Raw genomic sequence first — 22,515 nt, forward strand, 5'->3', positions numbered from 1 at the left:
CTTGTACTTTGCGTTTCGCAATTTGTAATTTGCACAAAAAATTATTTTCCTTAACTCCTAAAATCCGCGCAAGTCTTTTATCTCACTTTTTAGAACGCTTTTGAGTGCACTATGGCTTTAAGGACCCTTTTCCAGTTTTAGTGGCACATTTTCTTCAATTCTTTAATCTTCGTGCTTCGTCTTCGCATTTATTTATTTAAACGATTACAACTTAAAAATAGAACAATTAAAGCTTAAATATATGTTCACTATCACACGTGGCACCACAAAAACCTTCCTCAATCAAACCTCCCCATTTTTTTCAACTGATCGATGAAAGAAAAAAAAACACACGCCGCCGGCGTTGCACTTCGATCACCTTCCACCTCCGCCTCCAAACCATTCTTACCGGCGATTATCGTCTCCAACCGCCGTAATAGATGCCGTCGGTACCAGTACTTTATCCGTCACAATTTTATACACATAACGGTATAACTCTTATATAATATACTCAGTTAATTTGATCTCGCCTGAAGCTTCTGCCGTTGGTTAATCGTACAGCGGAGGAGGACGATTATGATCCACATCCGATTAAGATTTGATGTCGAACGCGGCCATCTAACCCTTTTATTCTTATTTTAGGGTTTAGCAAATCACATCTTCAAATCAATCTATCAATTCTGATTTCCTGATCGAATCTCTTTTTCTGTTACCATTACGATTTAATTATTCTTCATCGATAATCGATTAGTATTATTACAAAACGATTCATTGCTACTCATTTCTGAATCGCGGTTGATGATAAACACCAGATTACGATTTCGTATCGACGAAGGCCATCTAATCTCGATTATGATATCAAATTAACGATGAACGGTGTAAGTATTTATGATTTAAAATCTAAAATTACATATAAACCTAACTCTTTTCTGATTTGTATTTGTTTTTTTGGTCAGATTAAATATGTAGATTCCAGGCTTCGAATCAAATGCAGTTCAATCGATAATTCGTGTACAACGCTATGTGCCGTAACCCTTCAATACATCTTATGTTCTTTTTTATAATCTTGCAGTTTTATTACTAATTTAGCAAGTTTGAATCATGTTTGATGTACTTGGAACTTATTGATATATCAAATTTAGTACTGTGTAATTTAAAGTTTGTTTACTTTTTTGGTTATATAGTTGGGCAACGCTGGGTTACTTAATATCGGCTACAATCAATTTAACGAAACATATTTGCCGGTATCAGTTTTGAAGCACTACGATTTGTCAATTCGAGGTTTGTTATTTTCACTTTTCGTAATAGTTTATGACTTTGCAGGTTATTATTAACCATAAGCTTAATATTCTCTATTATTTAACTCATTTTATGGTTGTATATGATTTGCAAGGTTCAGTTTTTCAAAAATAATCAATTTTTTAAGCTAAATATTAAAATATATATTATTATTTTGCGGTAATCAATGTGATACAAAGTAGTTCATTGCTATCATCGGTTAAGACGTATTTATCACTTGAAAAAAAATCGAGATGTAAGGATGGAGGAAATAAGCCATAGGAACAGGATCTCACTGAATGTAACAAATTATTCTTTTGTTTTATGTCAACTAATGTGATTTATTGTTGTTAGTGAAAGGTAGCTTATTTTTCTCTAGATTTGAACGAAAATAACTAAAGTTCAAATGGATTTTTGGTGGGTAAGGGCTTATTAGTAGATGTCAAAGCTCATAAATTAGCATTATTATAACATTTATAGTGATTGGTACAAAATTGAATGTTTCACCATTTTTTAACAATGCAGCACCATCAATTTTAATTGGAAAAGCACAAAGTTGTACCAGCAATCGTTCGAATTTAATTAAGTTAATTTCAAGTAACAGTTGCGGTCTATCTTTTTCGGATTCTACGGCTGTTTGTAGTGAAGGTGCATATTTCTATCTTTTCCTATTGCTGCCGTGTTGTTGTTTTACACTCTTCGGTAAGTCTAAGTTTGGTCATACATATTTTACTATCTTAATATTTAGATATATTCAGTAGTTTACTATTAAATGTGCTTCGTTTATCATGGATGATGTCAATTCCCGTCAACATATTGATGGCTGTTATAGGTATGGGACCTTCATATGTAACATCAAAGAGTGTTAAAAGGGTCAAAATGGGCAGTTTCTGCAATGGTTGATAACCAGTTGTTTTTCGATCGGGTTCGATTCACCTGTAGATTACATGTTCATTTGACTCTAAACAATACTGTGTCGAGTCTGATGGGTAAAAATATGTTATTACAATGATGAACTTTTGAAATAAGTTATTTAGGAAGCCATAAGAATTAAGAAAACAGTTTAGGGCAACATTCTGTAAACTGTAACTTTCAATCTCTTCAGCTCTTCCACTAATTAGAACATGTTTCCCTCTTAGCTTAATTATTATACTTCACCCTTTTGGGTTATAACTTGGTTAATGAGAAGCCATGTTAGGCATTCCTTAAAGTTTGGTTAATGAGAAGTCATGTTCCCTTTGTAATTTATTTATTTTCTTTTTTAATGTACCTATTTCATTGTGTTGTGTTATTACTTTTATTTGGATATGTAAATTTTTGACCCATTCTTCTTTTATCACCTCTTACCTGGACGATTGGTTTTCCCTCCCAAGTATTTACCTCTTACCTGATATGGTTGGCTATTTTTCAGTTATCATGACTTTTACATTCATTATCTAGCAATTCAATTGTCCCCTTACTTTGACTCAGTTGTGTCGTTATATCTTAATGTGCTTCAGATTATAATTAGATAATATATATCACTCTGCAAGTTTTGATCAATGTTTTTGCATGTAGCTGTTGAAGGGGTGGCAACATATATCACCTGAAATAATACTTTATATGAGGTTTGAAGCACCGAATAAATTTGGGTGGTTTTTCGTGGCAACATAATCTTCTATTTGAGTGTCAAAGGTACGTTGATTGGATATGTTGTTTGGAATTTTGAGTATTATTATGCAACATTTTGTTGGTGCAGTACACATTTTTTTATGATTATATAAGATTATTATTTTTGGGTGTGGTGTTAATTGTGTCATTTAAACATTGTCTTTCATGCCTACAGAGCAGATCTGTTCTCATAGTCTTAGAGGATCCAATTCACCATGACGCAACGAACCAATGGAACTCAAGATGCTCGGTCTTATCTGTAGGTCTTGAAGGAAATACAAGAGCACAAAACTGTTTTTTTAATCAATGTCCAACGACCCTTTATATGCACTCACGTCTCATCTAAAGTATGAAAGTTTTCTTTTTTATTTCACTTTTAAAAGCCTTTATATTTATGATAAAATGTGACTGTGTGTGTTAATTATTTGGTTTGTAAATCTTATATGCAGGGGAGGGCCAAGTGATGAACTAGGTGCAGAGGCTATGATTATGGATGCACTTGAGAAACTTGAGAAGGAAACTAAAAAGCCACTATTGAGAAACAATAAGAAGGAGATGGCTCTCCTCACTGACAAATTCAACAAAATAAACCAAAAGTAAGCCTTTACTATTAGAGAAATATGATGCGTTTTCATCAAAAAAGTGTATTATGTGACCCTCGATTTTAGTTTGTTGAGAAAGATCTTGCTTCATAATTTGGATGGTTAGACCTTTTTCAGCTGTAAGTTGGGAAACTTAGCATCGAGAATTAAACTGAAAGTTTTGGTGTTGGTTTGGTCACAATTTGATTTTGTCTTTATGCACCAAGGTGTTTCCAGAGTTGGCACTTTACGCTTATTTATCCAATAAATGGCATTCACTTTTATCTTAAATAGGACACCTTATAAAAAATAGCTTAGAGGCCAACAGGTGATATGAGTAAGACCCAAAGCTCATATTCAGGGTATCCAGTTGAAATTTATTTTATAATAAGAATTACATTTTATTTATAACAATGTAATTTTTTTAATCAAAGTCAATGTATAAGTTGTTTACAAATGCTCAGGAAAATGGGCAATAAAATGTTTATGGCTCAACCAAACCAATCGGCCTGTTGATATTCATTTATGATTGTTTGTGTGTGTATGTGAGACTATTTTGTCAATCTTATACTTTATTCTCAAATCCCAGATTATATGAACAACTCAATTGTTGGCGTTGTTATGTTGTTCATGTACTATGACATTGGTCTTACACTTGGGATTGTAGAAACATGTACCTAGGTCTAAATGTCAACTAACTTAAAGTAAGTCAATGTCGGAAGTTAGTTTGGTGGAACTTCGTTATGTTTTTTAATTCTCTAAGATATAAGTACAAGTTACAACCTTTTCGGTATATTCTTGGTACATTTTTTTTGTTTTACCCTTCAATAATTATGGTTTCAATGCTTTATAAACTGGAAATGTAAAAGTTGAGGTACTTGTGTAATGGTAAAATATGTTTCTTTCTTTTTTTAGTTTATATCATGCGCCGATTCGCTTGAATTATATGTAGGCTTATCTGTCAATCGCAGAAGTAATTTAAGTATAACAAGTTTATATCAGGTTGTATATTCATGTGTGGGAATAAACACTATAATGTAAGCTATAAGATATTAAATTGCACATTGCCAGAAGACGAACATGTAACAAAAGGAAACTGATATTGGAAGAAAATCTCAACAACGTGATTCTGCACAGAATAGCAGTATTTCACAGCAACCTAATGACTAGGTGGTAACTTTTATATTCTTTTTTATATATTATGAATTTTGAGCTTTCAGTTTATCTCCTTTTGTGTATGAAATGAAGATATAGCAATAAGAAATGAACACGGTGTATGATTACACTCATGTTTTAAAAGTGTGTATGGTTACATTCATTTTTTTTTAAATGTGTATGAACTGCATTATTATCATGATTTATTGGTTTTGTGGTATTTATATGAAATTGTACACGGCAGTGACCTCATGTCATGTAAAACTTTATAACGATAAGCCACTTAATTAGCGGCTTTATTTGTTTACATACATTCGTACATTTGACTTGAATCCTTAAACAACAGTGGTGCAGGGCAAATGAAGTTGACTGGAACTCATGCAACCCATTGATACTTCATTCCAGAGAGTCCCATCTATTGCAAGTCAATCAACCTGTACGTTAGCTTAAATCATTCCAGAAACTCAAACAGCAGAACAAGGTCAGTGAATTTAAGTGATATTATTATGATATTTGTACATTTTCATCCAACTTTTGTGAGTATTTGAAGGCCACATCTTAATGATTATGGTTGTCTTTTGTAGTAATTGTAACCCATTTATATGAAAATGGCTCGAGTCAAACAGTACCCAAAACCCTTAATGATACCAGTGGAGACAAACCTTATAAAATCAAAATCTTAATGGCCCATCCATGCCTGTAGGCCAACCTGATCTGTGTTAGCCATCTAAGAATTGCATTAACCTGACCTAGGACAAACTGACACAAGCAAAACTATCAAAGGCAAAGTGTATCATAAATGCATTGCTCGGAGCCGCTTATTGTAAGACGAACAGTAAGCCATACAACTTTCATTACCCATATATGTTAAACCACAACTACACATTATTACATTGTCAATAAAATATTGTCACAATGCAGATACACCAGCACAACTACACATTATGGTTGCTTCTTTTTGTTCATACAATACTTATTGGTTTATATGGTTTATTTATGTCTAAGTTGATGATTCATTCATCTTGCTTATCTATTTGTATTTTTTCATGTTTTGTTTTTTTCTATTGCAGGTTTTTGCTAATTCTTACTTGCCTTTCAACTGAAGGTAACTTATTTGTAACTACAGTTGTTAATCTCTTAATTTTAAATTGAATATCTCATTTACTTTCTCGAGTTTGCTAATTGTGTTTGCATTCTATATTCCATGTTTATGTTTAAATGTGTTTCATTAAGTGTTTAATTATGTTTCACTACAACTCGAGAGGCAACAGTCTCATCTCATGAACATGTTTCAGGTATTTGTTTGTTTAATTTACTTAATGATTTTCTTATATTTTTGCTTACATCAGCGGCATGGATTTGGGCGGGTCGTGCAGATAAGGTAACATGTCAAAATAGGTTTGGGTCAAAAAGTCCAGCTGGTTAGGCTTGCCTTTCTATAGTTTTTTGTCTTTCTTTTTTGAATTCATAAGTTAGAAAAATGGGGCCATAGTGATTCACTGATATTCAAGTTATTACTCCACTTAATGTATGATTAGTACTCCACTTAATTTTGACCCAATTTCTTATGTGGGTATTTGGGTTGTTATTCATCTCAAATGGGTTGAACAAGTTGATGCTTGCCCAAAGTCGATATGTAATGTCGATAGCTTCCTAAAATTGCTTCATCTAGAGATGTAATCGTTTTCACATAAATTTGCTATTAGAATTATAATTAAAAATTATAAAATTTCGCACAAAATTTGCTATAATAGTAGCCTTAATCTATGTGTTTTGTGTAAAGCAAAAAAACTTAACCATTTTATTTCATCGACAACTTGTGATACTGTCTTTATCATATCGTTAGTTGATATAACATATATGTTTCCAGTTTTTTTGATTAAGAGTTCTCGTGCAACGCACGCGCTTTCTATCTATATTGATGTTTAGCACAATCATACAAAAAGTTAAATGCATTTGATGGATTGAAAAATATTGTTTGTTTAATTATCTACTACTATGATGTTTTATTTTCAATGTTCATTTGATATTGTCATTATTAACTTATGTTTTAATAATTAATGTAATTAGAGCCATCCGTAACGCACGGACTCTCAAAGTCTAGTGTAATATATATCTATCTATACTTAGGGCCTGTTTCTTTATGGATTAATGAGCTTAGTTGAGCCAATACATTAATCGGTAATTTTATATGCTGTTTACTTGCAACTTAAAAAAATAAATTAACTAGATGAAGGCATTATTCGGTAAGTTGAAAAAGTGTACTTGTCCCCATATAGCTCCTCCTTAATCCACCATTTCCCCAGATTACCCTTCTTTCTATTTTCTTTCATCTTCTACCTACAATATTATCCCAAAATCAAAACTTTCAGAATATTACTGTCGCTACTTCAGTGACCCATACTCCGGCGACCTGTACTGTGGTGACCTTTGCACACCATCACATGTTCTCAGACGTACTTGTGTATGTAATTGATGAACAAAATCCGTGAAATTTCATTTTAATTAGTGAAGCTCTTTCTTTAAAAGAGTTGTTGGTGTTCATCGTGATATCTTTGTGTTACACAGAAAAGAAAATGGGGGTGGTGTTGTCATAATTTGGGTAGGTAGGTTAAATAGTGCAGACTACATTATTTATTACTGTTATTTAAAATGATTTTCACATGTTTTAGATTAATTCTTGATTTGTTGCTTTTGATTTTTTTAATACGGATGTTGTTTGTTATAAATATTTCATCAATTTGTTGTTTTGTTCCTCGTGATGTACTGATGTCTCGATGAGCCGTTTGTTGTTAAATAGAAATTAATTAATATATAGTTTAGGTGTAAAATTGTAATTCTCGCTATCTAGATGTTTTATTCAGCATAAAAAGTAAACAGGATTACTCATTTAATGATTACTGGATATAGTCATTCTATATCCATATTGTCATCTATATCCATATATGACTTAATCAGTAAAAAAGTAAACAGCCCCTTAATATTAGATTACAAATTTGCTGATGTCACATTCTACAATCTCAACCCTTTCTGAAACTGAAACGGGACACATGTAGCTCCACAATTTTCCATGATGATGTAATAAATGAAAAATAAAAAAGAAACATGAGATTTTATTTAATCAAAATTCATCGGCCTAAATTTTAATATGGAAACAATATTAATAACCTATTTAACAAATATTATTAGACAATTTGTAACTTAAATCAACTTATATATTTTTGAAGTTTTTGAGGATGATTATAATAATAAACTTTTCCTATTACAAACATAATTAAACAATCTTATCCTTTTCATTTCAAAACTGACTTCCATATACACCTTATCAAAATCAAAGTATGCATGTACATATTAGGTTTTTTGGACTGCAAATCATGTTCAGTCTACCATCTTTAGGTATTTTACTTATGAATTGGCAAAAATACATGTTTAAAAATCAAATTGTCAATGTATGCTGCGAAAATAACATTTAAAAACAATAACACATTCAAAAATCAGAATAAAGACCTTAAACTTATACAATACACAAATAACTATCATACTGTGCAAATTCATCGTGAATTACATCTAATTTTATCCGTTTTAACCTATAACCATTATATAATCACTATCACTATAACAATTATAATCATCACTAAAAACATTATATACTAATCACTAAAAACGTTACATATAATCTTTAATAAACAACAAGAGATATAAATTTAAATAAATATATCAATAACCACAAATAATGCATTTATTGCTATTTATAATATATAGCAAATTTAGTTAGTTAATGATTAGTTAATTTGAATTAAAATACGTTTTTAAGAAATTTTGAATTTATATGAAACAATCTTCCACCAATTAAGGCATCTAAATTAGGCAAATTACATGGCAGTTTTGGTGTAACCATTTCATTTCAATCTTCCACTAATAGCGTAAACAAACTAACCTATCCAGTATGCTATAAACTTATAACCAATATTTCGACCATAATTACGAGGACTCGTGGATTTTATCATTCATGTTTTTGTAAAAACTACCTATTCAATATCATTAAACATTTTATGACACTTAGAATATTATTAAACAAATTAATTTTATTAAACAATGTATTTTAAAATATAATCAAATAAAATTCACTAAAACTATGATATTATTTTGGATTTTTCTATTGTTAGCTCTAAGGGCTATACTTAAGAAGTTATTTGAAGCTTTGATAGTGGTATGCGAAAGTTAGTAGAGTAGTTATTTAGAGTGGTTATTGACAATGTACAAGTAAGTGATGCATGTTCTAAAGTCTTAAGCATAGCCCTAATGGCTATGTTTAGAAAAATTATATTATTTTTTTTATGTGTTCTAAGTCAAATTTTAACGATTGCTTGTAATACGTGATGCATATGTGTATGATCCTGGTGGGCCCATCCCCGTTGCTACTTATTTGGATGAAGGATTAATTTGGTTTGTGTACGATCCAGGTGGTCTTGGTCCAATAATAATTGCTATTTATTTGAATGGAGGATTAAAGGGTCGTAAAGGAAAAAGTAACAGATGGTCAAATTATTAATAAAAATATTGGGCAACAAGTATAATAAGTATTCCTTTGTTTTTTAACCTTATCCAAAAGTGGTGATAATAATCGACAAACGAGTTTGAAGAGGCACGATTGCCTATTTTAAGTTTATCTAAAATATTAGTTTGTTATTTTCTTGTTTATCTGTATAACATGTCATGGGTTATAAAGACCCTTCGTTCTATTTTTATTAGTCAGCTTTTTGGTAATATTATTAAGTCTAATTTTCAGGAGTAAACAAGCCGAGGCTTTTACTTTGTCTATCTCGTTTTCTATTTTCTGTTTGGCCACGATTTCACGCATTATTTGGTATCAGAGCTCAGGTTTCGGCCAAACAATGTTTCGTGGAGGTTATCGAGGAGGCTATTGCAGAACCGCCGACCGAGGCAGCGATGGAGATATTCCTAGACACGCCGAAAGAGGCAACGAAGATCCTCGAGACACAGAAATTGAACGATTATATAAGCGAATCGCCGAGTTGGAACTGAACCAACAACGATTTCCTGCACGCTACGATTCGGAAAGAATCGATTCAGAATTCATTTATGATACTGAACCCATCTATGATACAGATGGTGAAGATGGAGAATCCATCTATGAAACCGAACCCATCTATGATACTGATGGTGAGATATCTTTTTCTTTTTTTGAATCTGATTATGAAAGTGATTTGGGGGTAATTACTAACAAAGACATCAACATGTCCAATAAAGATGTTAAATTTTTTTATTGTGAAGATGTTGATGTTGTTATGAAAAAAGACCTCGAAAACATTCGTGTAGCTCTTGAGGATCAGATGAATGTTTCGTTCATTGTTAATTCTGATGGTGAGGGATGTTTTTTCTTTTCTAAATCTACTTATGAAAATGAGTTTGAAGTAGTTACTAATAAAGACACCAACATGTACAATGTTGATGTTGATTGGAAGAACAATTTCATTGAAGATGTTGATGTTGGTGTCCAGGATCATCTATCTGCTCTTGTTGCAATATTTGGTAGTTTCAATGAAGAAAACATTATACGTGTAGTTCTTGATGATCATTTAGATGATACAGTCCTTGAAATTGTAGACTCGAAGACGAGTCTTTTTGAAGAAGGGGAGAATGATGCATATGTGTATGATCCTGGTGGGCCCATTCCCGTTGCTACTTATTTGGATGAAGGATTAATTTGGTTTGTGTACGATCCAGGTGGTCTTGGTCCAATAATAATTGCTATTTATTTGAATGGAGGATTAAAGGGTCGTAAAGGAAAAAGTAACAGATGGTCAAATTATTAATAAAAATATTGGGCAACAAGTATAATAAGTATTCCTTTGTTTTTTAACCTTATCCAAAAGTGGTGATAATAATCAACAAACGAGTTTGAAGAGGCACGATTGCCTATTTTAAGTTTATCTAAAATATTAGTTTGTTATTTTCTTGTTTATCTGTATAACATGTCATGGGTTATAAAGACCCTTCGTTCTATTTTTATTAGTCAGCTTTTTGGTAATATTATTTGAAAGGATCCGAAACTAATCATCCGGACATCGTCCATATAGATTAAAAACGAATTACAATAGTTGATAACATCGCGAGGTACTTGACCTCTATATGATACATTTTACAAACGTTGCATTTATTTCTTAAAGGCAATCTATTATTACATCGAGAGTTGACATATTAGCCTAACATTTTATAACAACCAAATGATCTAATCTGCCATTTTCATAACAATAGTCTTTAATGAACTTCAATGACTCGAATGCAACGTCCTTGTATCATAGCTTAAATGGTCCCAAGTAGTATCCTTAACATGAGCTAATGCACAGCGGAAGACTTAATTCGTACCTGAGAATAACATGCTTTAAAACGTCAACATAAAGTTGGTGAGATATATAGGTTTGATGCTAGCAGCGTTATAACAATGGACCACAAGATTTCGTATATAATCATTTCAATAAAAATATTCTAAGTGGTTGAGCACTTGGTAACCATACTTAACATTTAATCACGTCGCATATTCCCTTTAATATGAAATCTTACTACACTGTACCAAGTGTAGTCACGAAACGAAGTACTGTGCAACCGTTGAATACTGGTCGTCCAGTCCGGTTGGGGTTGTCAGGCCCGATAGATCTATCAACAGGATTCGCGTTTACAATACCGCTGTAAATATTTGTTACCAAGCTACAGGGAAGTATGCCAGTGGTACAACTCAACGTAGAATATATTTTTCAGTTACTTGTGTCCATAATGTAAAACATAAAATACATGTATTCTCATCCCGAAATATTTAGAGTTTAAAAGTGGGACTATATACTCACTGTTGTCTCGAAGATATATATATTTTTGACTTGGTCTTCCGGTTGATATCACGAACCTATCCATATATAATATATCAATATATTTTCATTTTTAAACAAACGTTATAAATATATACTTGTTATACTTTTAATACTTTGAATATTTCCTTAGTCCGAAGTTAGCTGTCCGAGGTTAGCAATTCAATTTTAATGGTTCATTTTTTTTTAGATGTTTAATATACCCGCAATAAATAAAACCCCCAACGAAATAAATAAAACCCCATCGTATATGTATTGGTCGAGATTAATCTTGACCCATGGTACCGGTGTTGTCAAATGACGTGTTGCGTACATAAAGTACCGGTGTTGTCAAATGACGTGTTGCGTACAATCATGGGATCTTATGATTAATCTTCTCGTATTGTTTACGGGTGATCCTGAACCATATAAAATTGAATTATAAGTACATATATATAAAATATCATGTTATCTTTAGAAATATGTGATTTATATCATTTTTTTCCAATTGATCCCGTAGTTGAAATGATCTAGGATAACCAATTTTGTTTCGGTCATAGTTTCTTCGTTACAAATCCGTTTTCGTTGATTCAAATTGCCATCTTCTTGGATCGAGTTCTTCTTTAAGACTATGAACTGTAAATACCTTGGTTTGTATTCAAAATCATACGGCATAAGTGAAACATTAGTGAAATATATGAAGTTAAACATTTTCCTTTATGTAAACAATCTTAAATGATTATTTTTCTAAAAATACTTATACTTTGAATTAAATCATGAAATTTTTATGTGTTATCATATTCATATTAAAAATCATTTTTCCAGAACATAAACCTTCAATTCAAAGTTTAAGATGGTTTTTAATTATCCAATCCAAAACAGTCCCCGGTTGCACTCCGACGTCGTAAAAACAGTTTTTAAGGTATTCTTTGAAAAACCAAGTTATACCTTGTTAAATTAGCATATACATAAGTTATATTATAGGTCTTGAAGTATTTTAAAAGTTAAGTTAGAAGGATCTATTTAGTTTGCAAACAAGTTTGAAAACTTTCAAACTATGTTCTTGTTGTTAAACTTTTATACCACAAAATATGATAGCTATATATATATGAATCGAATAAGGTTATGAACATAGATTCTACCTCAAGTTCCTTGGATAAGGTTGCTGTAAAAGAGGATTAAAAAGCTAGAACCAAAAGGGTGATGGAAGTGGATGAAAGATTGGAAGTAAGTTTGTGTTCTTGGAAGGATTTCTTGAAGTGTTTTTGTATGGTTTTCTTATGGTGTTTAAGTAAGGTTTTTGAAGCTATATCTTTATGGAACTTTGCTGGATTGTTGAAGGTGTTTAAGGGTTATAAGTGTGTGTGTTTTAGCTAGGAGATTGAAGTAGTAAATGAATCAAAAATGATGATACATATATACTCCTAAAAATGTGATCTTTAAGGATAACATGACAAAATTTTAGTTTGTAATCTTATGTATTTGTCAAACAATAATACAAAAGCAATTACCTTATACCTAGGGTAGTAACAAGGGCTGGTTAGGTGGTGATTTGATGTGTATATACCAATAGTAAATACGTATAGAAGCTAGGTATGATACGAGTACAAATACTCTAGATATACGTATAGAAATTTTGTGAAAAATGGAATGAGGATTCAAATATAGCTATCTTTTGTGAATACACTTATATGATTTTATGTATTTAAGTCTTTAAAAGTGATTAAATACATTACTTATACGATATATGTATAAACATTATAAGTCTTAAGTATTTATGTCAAATAACGTTACGTATAGTTATCGTTTTGAAAACTTAAGTTAGTAGTTTCAAAATATACTTATAACTTATTGTTATTAATACAAAATGAGATATTAAAACATTCATTAATCATGTTAAATATGTATATATACATATATATACACAAACGTATAATTATCATATATTGTATAGTTCGTGATATCATCGGTCAAACTAGACGGTCAAACGTTGTGTAAAACTCTTTTCGAAAACATAAATCTCAACAATTTGGATTGCTTATCATGTTGGTAAGGTTTAATTTATGTAAATATTAATCTTATAAGTATAGAATGATCGAAAAAGTGCGGGTCAACTTTAGGGTTTTTGCTTATCGTGTCGGAACCATATAGAGATTAGAGTTTAAATTTGGTCGGAAATTTCCGGGTCGTTACAGTACCCATCCGTTAAAGAAATTTCGTCCTCGAAATTTGGTAGAGGTTGTCATAAACAACAATAGGAATGTTTTCATGACGAATATGAGGTAATAATGAAATTTTATCATTATTGAAAGATTTAGATAAAACGATTTGGTTATGTGAGACGCACGAGCGAAGCTATCACAAAAGAGTGAAATGAGTAAATATAGAATTGTTGTAACCGATGACGTGATTATGATCGATTTCCGGGATTTAAGGGTTTTAAAGAAAATCTTATGTAATAAGATTTAGTTTTGCGGCGATCAGGATCTTCTTTGATTTAACGCGGCAATCTGTTTTGATTTCTTTGTCGAATATTTCACTATAAATTTACCTCCTTCCCTTTCTTTCTTCCCACATCTTCTATTCTTTCTCTTTAGTTCCTCCTTTAAGACATTCGCTAATATGCTCCATCCCATTCTAACCCTTGTTATATTTCTAACTTTCATATCTTTCATTCTTCTTTTTCATCTATCACCAGAAGAATCTATTCTCTTTTATCCTTTCCTTGGAATTATAATGTTTTTAATTCTCCCGTGCCTTTACGTTGCAATACGTATTGATATGCACAGTTTGTAGTTTCGGGGTTGTTGTTAGGTTTTATACCTTCCCTTATATTTCGATGTTCCTACTCTCGTCCCTTAAAATCATTGTCATCCACAGTTAATGCTCTCTCTTATTTGCTGTGGTTTATGTTCCTATTTCTATTCTGAAGTTTTGTCCCTTCATTTCTTCTTCCCGTCCTCGAGCCAAGCGAACAATGGTCCGAAATTCGTAGGTAGGAAATTTGGAATGAACCTTGCTATTGGTTTTAGAATGAAATTGTAATGGCACGATCTTGATTCGTTAAATTACTCGAATATTCCGAAAAAAAAAAATAGAACTATCAAGGTGATACGTTCTAATATGTTTGAAGACTTGATAGAATGTAAGAGCCGTGTAACATGGCACATGATGACGGTACTGTGAATCATCACATTCCATTAGAAACTTAACATGACTTACTGTAATATAATGAAGTTGATCAAGTTTCATTATATTATACTAATTCACGCATCAGTTCCCAATACTGCTTCAAAACATTCATATTTTAAACTTGAAGATTTCAGAATTTAGAAACTAACACAGTTTCTTTTATGTTGTAACGCAGATATTACGGGGAGATAGATGATTGCAGATAGGAATAGTTGTGAAAATATCTTTAGAAATATGGAGAATATGTATAGCGGAAAATATGAAGATATCTTATAATATCTAAGATAAGATGATGATGAATAATATTATCCGAAAAAGTTTAGAATAAGGAGTAGGGTTCATACTGACGGTTTCAACAGACACTGAATCATTTGCATTATTTGAAGGCAGGTTCATTCCTTGTATTTGTTCTTTGTTTCCTTCACGATTAGCTCAATCCATTTTTCAGCACTAAATTTTCTATTGAGCGTTCCTAACATTCCCTTTTTTATCATCAAACTTTTGGCCATTTAGGCCATCTAAAATTTTACTGTTTCCTCTGCATTTAATGCAGTCATATCTGAATCGTCGATTATCAATCCGAGGTGTTTTTGGGCGAATTGTGTTTTTAGATGATTAAATGCTGATGATAACATGGCGGAGTATGAAAGGTTCCCGATAACGATGAGGAAAACCAATCGTATATATCAAAGTTATAATAAGACTTATTCGAATGAATGGTCGAAGTTGTTCTGCTGAAGCTGTGACAAAATTGGCTACTTTGAAAAGGAATCGTAAGGTTGTTTTTGCTAATAAATGCTAAAGAATTCTCCGCGGTACGTGTTAAACTATGACTTTGGGTTCAAGAGTTTTTCATGTGTATAGATCTTTTCTTCAGTAGATGAAGTGCGGTCGGTTCAACTTCTCGATTGAGGTATTTTCAAGAATCCTGATAGGTTTGTACGCGGATTGTAAACGTCGAGATACAAATGAGGTTTAGGATGAAATCAAGTGGCAAACTTGAAGAATTGTTTAGTTTCATATGTTACAATCAACATTTTAATTCATTTTAATTGTCCAATGTTTTCTTCTTTATGCCACTTGTTGGATTCTGGTAGGTCAAAATCCGAATATGAAATTTGATTGAAAATGGTTATTCTGGGGTGAGCGGATACGAATATCGGTGGTTGTAAGTAAGATAATAGATAACCGTTGAATCAGATTCAAGAATGTACAATATAACTTATTAATGTGAATTCTAAATATTCCTCGGGTACTACCCACCCGTTAAAATATTTTCATCATTAATAGTTTGTACGAAGGAATTTTTAATTACTATCTTTATGAAAATATACTTGCATATATATTTTCTTCAGAGATAATCATAGATTTAATGAGTCAATAAGATATTAAACTCATTTGATTTATCGTTAACTAGATTACATAATCTCTAAGACTTTAGAAATTACATAATCGTCATACGATACGTAAAGCGAAGATAATCGATGTAGAACGATATATAGAACGAAGATCATACTCGAAGTACAGATATTGAGTCGTGTGATGTTGATATTCGAGATACAGATTGTGATGTTGAGATTGTGATTGGGGTGATAAAGGTACTGTCGGCGTTGACGATGGTAGTACGGATTATGCTGCTGGTGCTGCTGTTGGTGTTTGTAACCTTCGCACCATATTCTCCAAAACCACTACCCGAGCACGGAGTTCGTTGACTTCTTCTATTATACCGGGATGATTGACGGTTGGAACGAGCGAATGAACAAGATTTGAAATATGGGATAGTATGTAATCATGACGAGATACTCTAGAAATGAGTGAGAAAATGGTGTTTCGAATGGGTTCGCCGGTAAGTGCTTCAGGTTCATCGTTAAGAGGGCAATTTGGTGGATGAAATGGATCACCTTCTTCTTGCCTCCAGAAATTTAGTATATTACGAACCCATCCCCAGTTCATCCAGAATAGATGATGGGAAATTGGTTGATCCATTCCGGTGACGCTGTTCTCGGAGCTCGAATGGAAATCCATGTCGGCGTAGCTATCGAAGTTGGAGGAATTCGAACTGGATGAAGAATTCATCTTGTATAGTTGGAGAAATGAATTTTTTTTTTTGGTTTGGAATAGATTATAGGAGTTGGGTTTGGTACTCTTCAATACATAATTTTCATATGTATATATAATACCGAAATCCCGTGAATTACGGAGAATCTTTGAAATACGTCAGGCAATGTCTAGAGTAACAGATACGCTAGGATATGAATTTTTGTCTATACACTATCGATGCACTTAAATGCAATAAGACGTGTCTAGACTTAAGAATGATAAGCAGACAGTTCTCTAAGAATGATAAGCAGATGATTTCCGACTAGGATTGATAAGCAAAACTTTTGACAGGCAGACACGGTCAAAGTCCAGACTTACTTAATGTATCCTAACAACTACTAGTTAGACACACTAATGCAAGGCCTGGTTCGCTAAGACCAACGCTCTGATACCAACTGAAAGGATCCGAAACTAATCATCCGGACATCGTCCATATAGATTAAAAACGAATTACAATAGTTGATAACATCGCGAGGTACTTGACCTCTATATGATACATTTTACAAACGTTGCATTTATTTCTTAAAGGCAATCTATTATTACATCGAGAGTTGACATATTAGCCTAACATTTTATAACAACCAAATGATCTAATCTGCCATTTTCATAACAATAGTCTTTAATGAACTTCAATGACTCGAATGCAACGTCCTTGTATCATAGCTTAAATGGTCCCAAGTAGTATCCTTAACATGAGCTAATGCACAGCGGAAGACTTAATTCGTACCTGAGAATAACATGCTTTAAAACGTCAACATAAAGTTGGTGAGATATATAGGTTTGATGCTAGCAGCGTTATAACAATGGACCACAAGATTTCGTATATAATCATTTCAATAAAAATATTCTAAGTGGTTGAGCACTTGGTAACCATACTTAACATTTAATCACGTCGCATATTCCCTTTAATATGAAATCTTACTACACTGTACCAAGTGTAGTCACGAAACGAAGTACTGTGCAACCGTTGAATACTGGTCGTCCAGTCCGGTTGGGGTTGTCAGGCCCGATAGATCTATCAACAGGATTCGCGTTTACAATACCGCTGTAAATATTTGTTACCAAGCTACAGGGAAGTATGCCAGTGGTACAACTCAACGTAGAATATATTTTTCAGTTACTTGTGTCCATAATGTAAAACATAAAATACATGTATTCTCATCCCGAAATATTTAGAGTTTAAAAGTGGGACTATATACTCACTGTTGTCTCGAAGATATATATATTTTTGACTTGGTCTTCCGGTTGATATCACGAACCTATCCATATATAATATATCAATATATTTTCATTTTTAAACAAACGTTATAAATATATACTTGTTATACTTTTAATACTTTGAATATTTCCTTAGTCCGAAGTTAGCTGTCCGAGGTTAGCAATTCAATTTTAATGGTTCATTTTTTTTTAGATGTTTAATATACCCGCAATAAATAAAACCCCCAACGAAATAAATAAAACCCCATCGTATATGTATTGGTCGAGATTAATCTTGACCCATGGTACCGGTGTTGTCAAATGACGTGTTGCGTACATAAAGTACCGGTGTTGTCAAATGACGTGTTGCGTACAATCATGGGATCTTATGATTAATCTTCTCGTATTGTTTACGGGTGATCCTGAACCATATAAAATTGAATTATAAGTACATATATATAAAATATCATGTTATCTTTAGAAATATGTGATTTATATCATTTTTTTCCAATTGATCCCGTAGTTGAAATGATCTAGGATAACCAATTTTGTTTCGGTCATAGTTTCTTCGTTACAAATCCGTTTTCGTTGATTCAAATTGCCATCTTCTTGGATCGAGTTCTTCTTTAAGACTATGAACTGTAAATACCTTGGTTTGTATTCAAAATCATACGGCATAAGTGAAACATTAGTGAAATATATGAAGTTAAACATTTTCCTTTATGTAAACAATCTTAAATGATTATTTTTCTAAAAATACTTATACTTTGAATTAAATCATGAAATTTTTATGTGTTATCATATTCATATTAAAAATCATTTTTCCAGAACATAAACCTTCAATTCAAAGTTTAAGATGGTTTTTAATTATCCAATCCAAAACAGTCCCCGGTTGCACTCCGACGTCGTAAAAACAGTTTTTAAGGTATTCTTTGAAAAACCAAGTTATACCTTGTTAAATTAGCATATACATAAGTTATATTATAGGTCTTGAAGTATTTTAAAAGTTAAGTTAGAAGGATCTATTTAGTTTGCAAACAAGTTTGAAAACTTTCAAACTATGTTCTTGTTGTTAAACTTTTATACCACAAAATATGATAGCTATATATATATGAATCGAATAAGGTTATGAACATAGATTCTACCTCAAGTTCCTTGGATAAGGTTGCTGTAAAAGAGGATTAAAAAGCTAGAACCAAAAGGGTGATGGAAGTGGATGAAAGATTGGAAGTAAGTTTGTGTTCTTGGAAGGATTTCTTGAAGTGTTTTTGTATGGTTTTCTTATGGTGTTTAAGTAAGGTTTTTGAAGCTATATCTTTATGGAACTTTGCTGGATTGTTGAAGGTGTTTAAGGGTTATAAGTGTGTGTGTTTTAGCTAGGAGATTGAAGTAGTAAATGAATCAAAAATGATGATACATATATACTCCTAAAAATGTGATCTTTAAGGATAACATGACAAAATTTTAGTTTGTAATCTTATGTATTTGTCAAACAATAATACAAAAGCAATTACCTTATACCTAGGGTAGTAACAAGGGCTGGTTAGGTGGTGATTTGATGTGTATATACCAATAGTAAATACGTATAGAAGCTAGGTATGATACGAGTACAAATACTCTAGATATACGTATAGAAATTTTGTGAAAAATGGAATGAGGATTCAAATATAGCTATCTTTTGTGAATACACTTATATGATTTTATGTATTTAAGTCTTTAAAAGTGATTAAATACATTACTTATACGATATATGTATAAACATTATAAGTCTTAAGTATTTATGTCAAATAACGTTACGTATAGTTATCGTTTTGAAAACTTAAGTTAGTAGTTTCAAAATATACTTATAACTTATTGTTATTAATACAAAATGAGATATTAAAACATTCATTAATCATGTTAAATATGTATATATACATATATATACACAAACGTATAATTATCATATATTGTATAGTTCGTGATATCATCGGTCAAACTAGACGGTCAAACGTTGTGTAAAACTCTTTTCGAAAACATAAATCTCAACAATTTGGATTGCTTATCATGTTGGTAAGGTTTAATTTATGTAAATATTAATCTTATAAGTATAGAATGATCGAAAAAGTGCGGGTCAACTTTAGGGTTTTTGCTTATCGTGTCGGAACCATATAGAGATTAGAGTTTAAATTTGGTCGGAAATTTCCGGGTCGTTACATTATTAAGTCTAATTTTCAGGAGTAAACAAGCCGAGGCTTTTACTTTGTCTATCTCGTTTTCTATTTTCTGTTTGGCCACGATTTCACGCATTAATACGTTACTTTAAAACGTCATAATATATTAAATAGAATTTTTTAACCTTTGAAAAAAACTAAAGGGAATTTTAAGTGGTAATAACGTTTTTGACACTAAAAGGTCTAATGAGTTTTCTTTTTTTATAAATTATGTGTCAATACATTTGTGATACTAAAAAGATGTTAAAAACAAGCTAAGTTATTCAGTTTTTTTTTTATTATAAAAAATAAGTAGAAAATACGTCAAACAATATATCCTTTTAGTCGTATTTTCCAATTAATATATCAAAGTTGAACAATAATATTAATATTAGTTAAATATATCATTAAAAAAATAGTATTAAACTGACCCGTGGTTCCATGGATCTTTCAACTAGTTTACTTAAAAATTCTAAATATTGTCGTATGTTAATAGGTTACATAAAAATTTTAAGTCGAGTAAAGAATTTTATTCGTTGTTCATGAATATTAATACACGTCGCGAATAAAATTCGACTCGTGAATCCGTAAAAACCGTTTAAGTAACTCGCAGATTGTTGGCTCGCTTACTTACATTTAATTACACATAATATTTATTATAATTAAATTATGAACTATTTGCATACATTTCTTACAGTGCGTTTGATTAGTTATGTTGAATCATTCAGTATTTTGTTTCTGACCTCAGAATAACATACGGTGTTGAATAGTTCAACATTCAGTGTTGAAACAATCTAAATTGAGATATTTTCTTAACTATTAAACACCTAAATTTTTGTGTAGTATCTTTTTTAAATTATATTAAGATACTTATCAAACAACATATTTATTTTTTATTCATGCAAAATGTTAATAAGTAATTTTACATCAATTACATAATTCATATAATTTTTGTGTCAAACATGCTATTATCATTTCCATTAAGAACCTTTGAATCATTCATATTACGAACCATTGAGGGTTAAAGTATTCAGTATTATCAAACGCAACCTTAGTTTTTCTTGTTGTGTTAGTTTTTATAATCCATGGGTCACTGGTATCCGCAAGTTACGGACATGGGTGAAAAATTAACCCATAAACGGGTACACGAGCCCTGACGGGAAAGAAAAATCATCGTGGGCTGGTCGTTTCGTGTCACTTGGTGTCAATCACTATACACACTTTATAACAACTTATAATTGTTTTTTTATAATAACTTATATTGTTTCTTATAATTTGCACATTTAACATAAAACACGACAATCAAAACTGTCACAAAAGTCTACTTTAAGAGATTATGTTGTAGAATTACAATAACAAATCGTTTCATCTTTTAAGTTAAAATTCAAACTATTTTCATTATTTATTTTACATATAAATTTTATAACATATTCAGTTATATGACTATGTAAAATTGTTCAATTTAAATTTTAAATGTACGTTTATTCATATTCATAATTGTTTTTAAAAATATATTAAGATTAAGATTGATATTTATTTAAATTCAGCGAATCACTGGTTATAAATTAATAGTTATATGATTTAATAACTTAAAATTAATATGTAACCGTTATATATAACTACTAGATTTATGAGCCCGTGCGTTGCACGGGGACTCATTCGCATATATTTTATAGTTCATTAGAAACGTATATTCAAATATGGATTTGAGTTGTTTTTTCCCTAAGCTGTTTGTTGTTTATCGAATATTGTTTTATTCAATAGCATACTCATCATTAAACTTTGATAAAATGCGTTCATAAAATTATTCAAAACAAATGACTAAGATATCTACTGTTGACATCGCCAAATAGGTAAAAAGAACGCTCTTTATAATAATAATTGAATAAGTATTTTCGCCCAGGCGTTAGTCGATTTTCCTTGCGAAAGCGTTTAAATCCATATGAGACACATAGATTTGGTTTCTTCTTCGATTTCTCTTGTTTCAAGCGCCATTTGTACTTTTTTGAATTGAAATTGAAGCAAGATACTCTTTTACCACTTCGTATGCCAGGTAGATACACCATTTCGTTTGGCAAACGCTACAAATTATTGAAAAGTAGTTAAAATGTAAATAATTAAAAATATTGATATGTTTTCCACATGCTGTAACAGCATTAATATGTATTAGTATAAGTTGTGTACACGTAAATATTGAATTAGACTTTTACGGAAAGAAACAAATAAAAAATGAAAATAAATAAAGCAATCAGTATCATGAGTTAAATTTCTGGGCATGTATAGTAAAAAGATTAAATGAAGACTTATAATAAAGTAAATATAAGTTGA

At 31.4% G+C, this 22,515-nt stretch overlaps 1 protein-coding gene across 15 annotated transcripts; it reads left to right on the forward strand.

Moving 5' to 3' along the window:
* Positions 1-326: 326 nt before the first annotated feature.
* LOC139846635 (probable ATP synthase 24 kDa subunit, mitochondrial) lies at positions 327-6,745 on the forward strand. Of its 15 annotated transcripts, none has more exons than XM_071836123.1 (10): positions 327-857; positions 936-1,260; positions 1,783-1,905; positions 2,815-2,931; positions 3,083-3,254; positions 3,357-3,503; positions 4,560-4,658; positions 4,990-5,124; positions 5,714-5,748; positions 5,993-6,745. In XM_071836123.1, the coding sequence occupies exons 5-8, from the start codon at positions 3,214-3,216 to the stop codon at positions 5,033-5,035; spliced, it is 333 nt and encodes a 110-aa protein (XP_071692224.1). In that variant the 5' UTR covers positions 327-857; positions 936-1,260; positions 1,783-1,905; positions 2,815-2,931; positions 3,083-3,213; the 3' UTR covers positions 5,036-5,124; positions 5,714-5,748; positions 5,993-6,745. The 15 variants fall into 15 exon arrangements, with proteins under 15 accessions (XP_071692224.1, XP_071692220.1, XP_071692215.1 ...); XM_071836119.1 differs by having other exon boundaries at positions 4,998-5,124; XM_071836114.1 differs by having other exon boundaries at positions 936-1,007; positions 1,164-1,260; positions 1,783-1,959; positions 4,491-4,658; positions 5,714-6,745.
* Positions 6,746-22,515: the final 15,770 nt, after the last annotated feature.

This window comes from Rutidosis leptorrhynchoides, chromosome 5 (assembly GCF_046630445.1).
Source record: "Rutidosis leptorrhynchoides isolate AG116_Rl617_1_P2 chromosome 5, CSIRO_AGI_Rlap_v1, whole genome shotgun sequence".
Taxonomy (NCBI): Eukaryota; Viridiplantae; Streptophyta; class Magnoliopsida; order Asterales; family Asteraceae; genus Rutidosis; species Rutidosis leptorrhynchoides.

What these genes read in the sequence shown, in the direction of transcription:
- LOC139846635 (XM_071836111.1), top strand. An exon ending in CTACGATTTGTCAATTCGAG is followed by an intron (nt 1,261 to 1,782) that starts GTTTGTTATTTT and finishes TTAACAATGCAG; the next exon opens with CACCATCAATTTTAATTGGA. An exon ending in TTGTTGTTTTACACTCTTCG is followed by an intron (nt 1,960 to 2,814) that starts GTAAGTCTAAGT and finishes TTTTGCATGTAG; the next exon opens with CTGTTGAAGGGGTGGCAACA.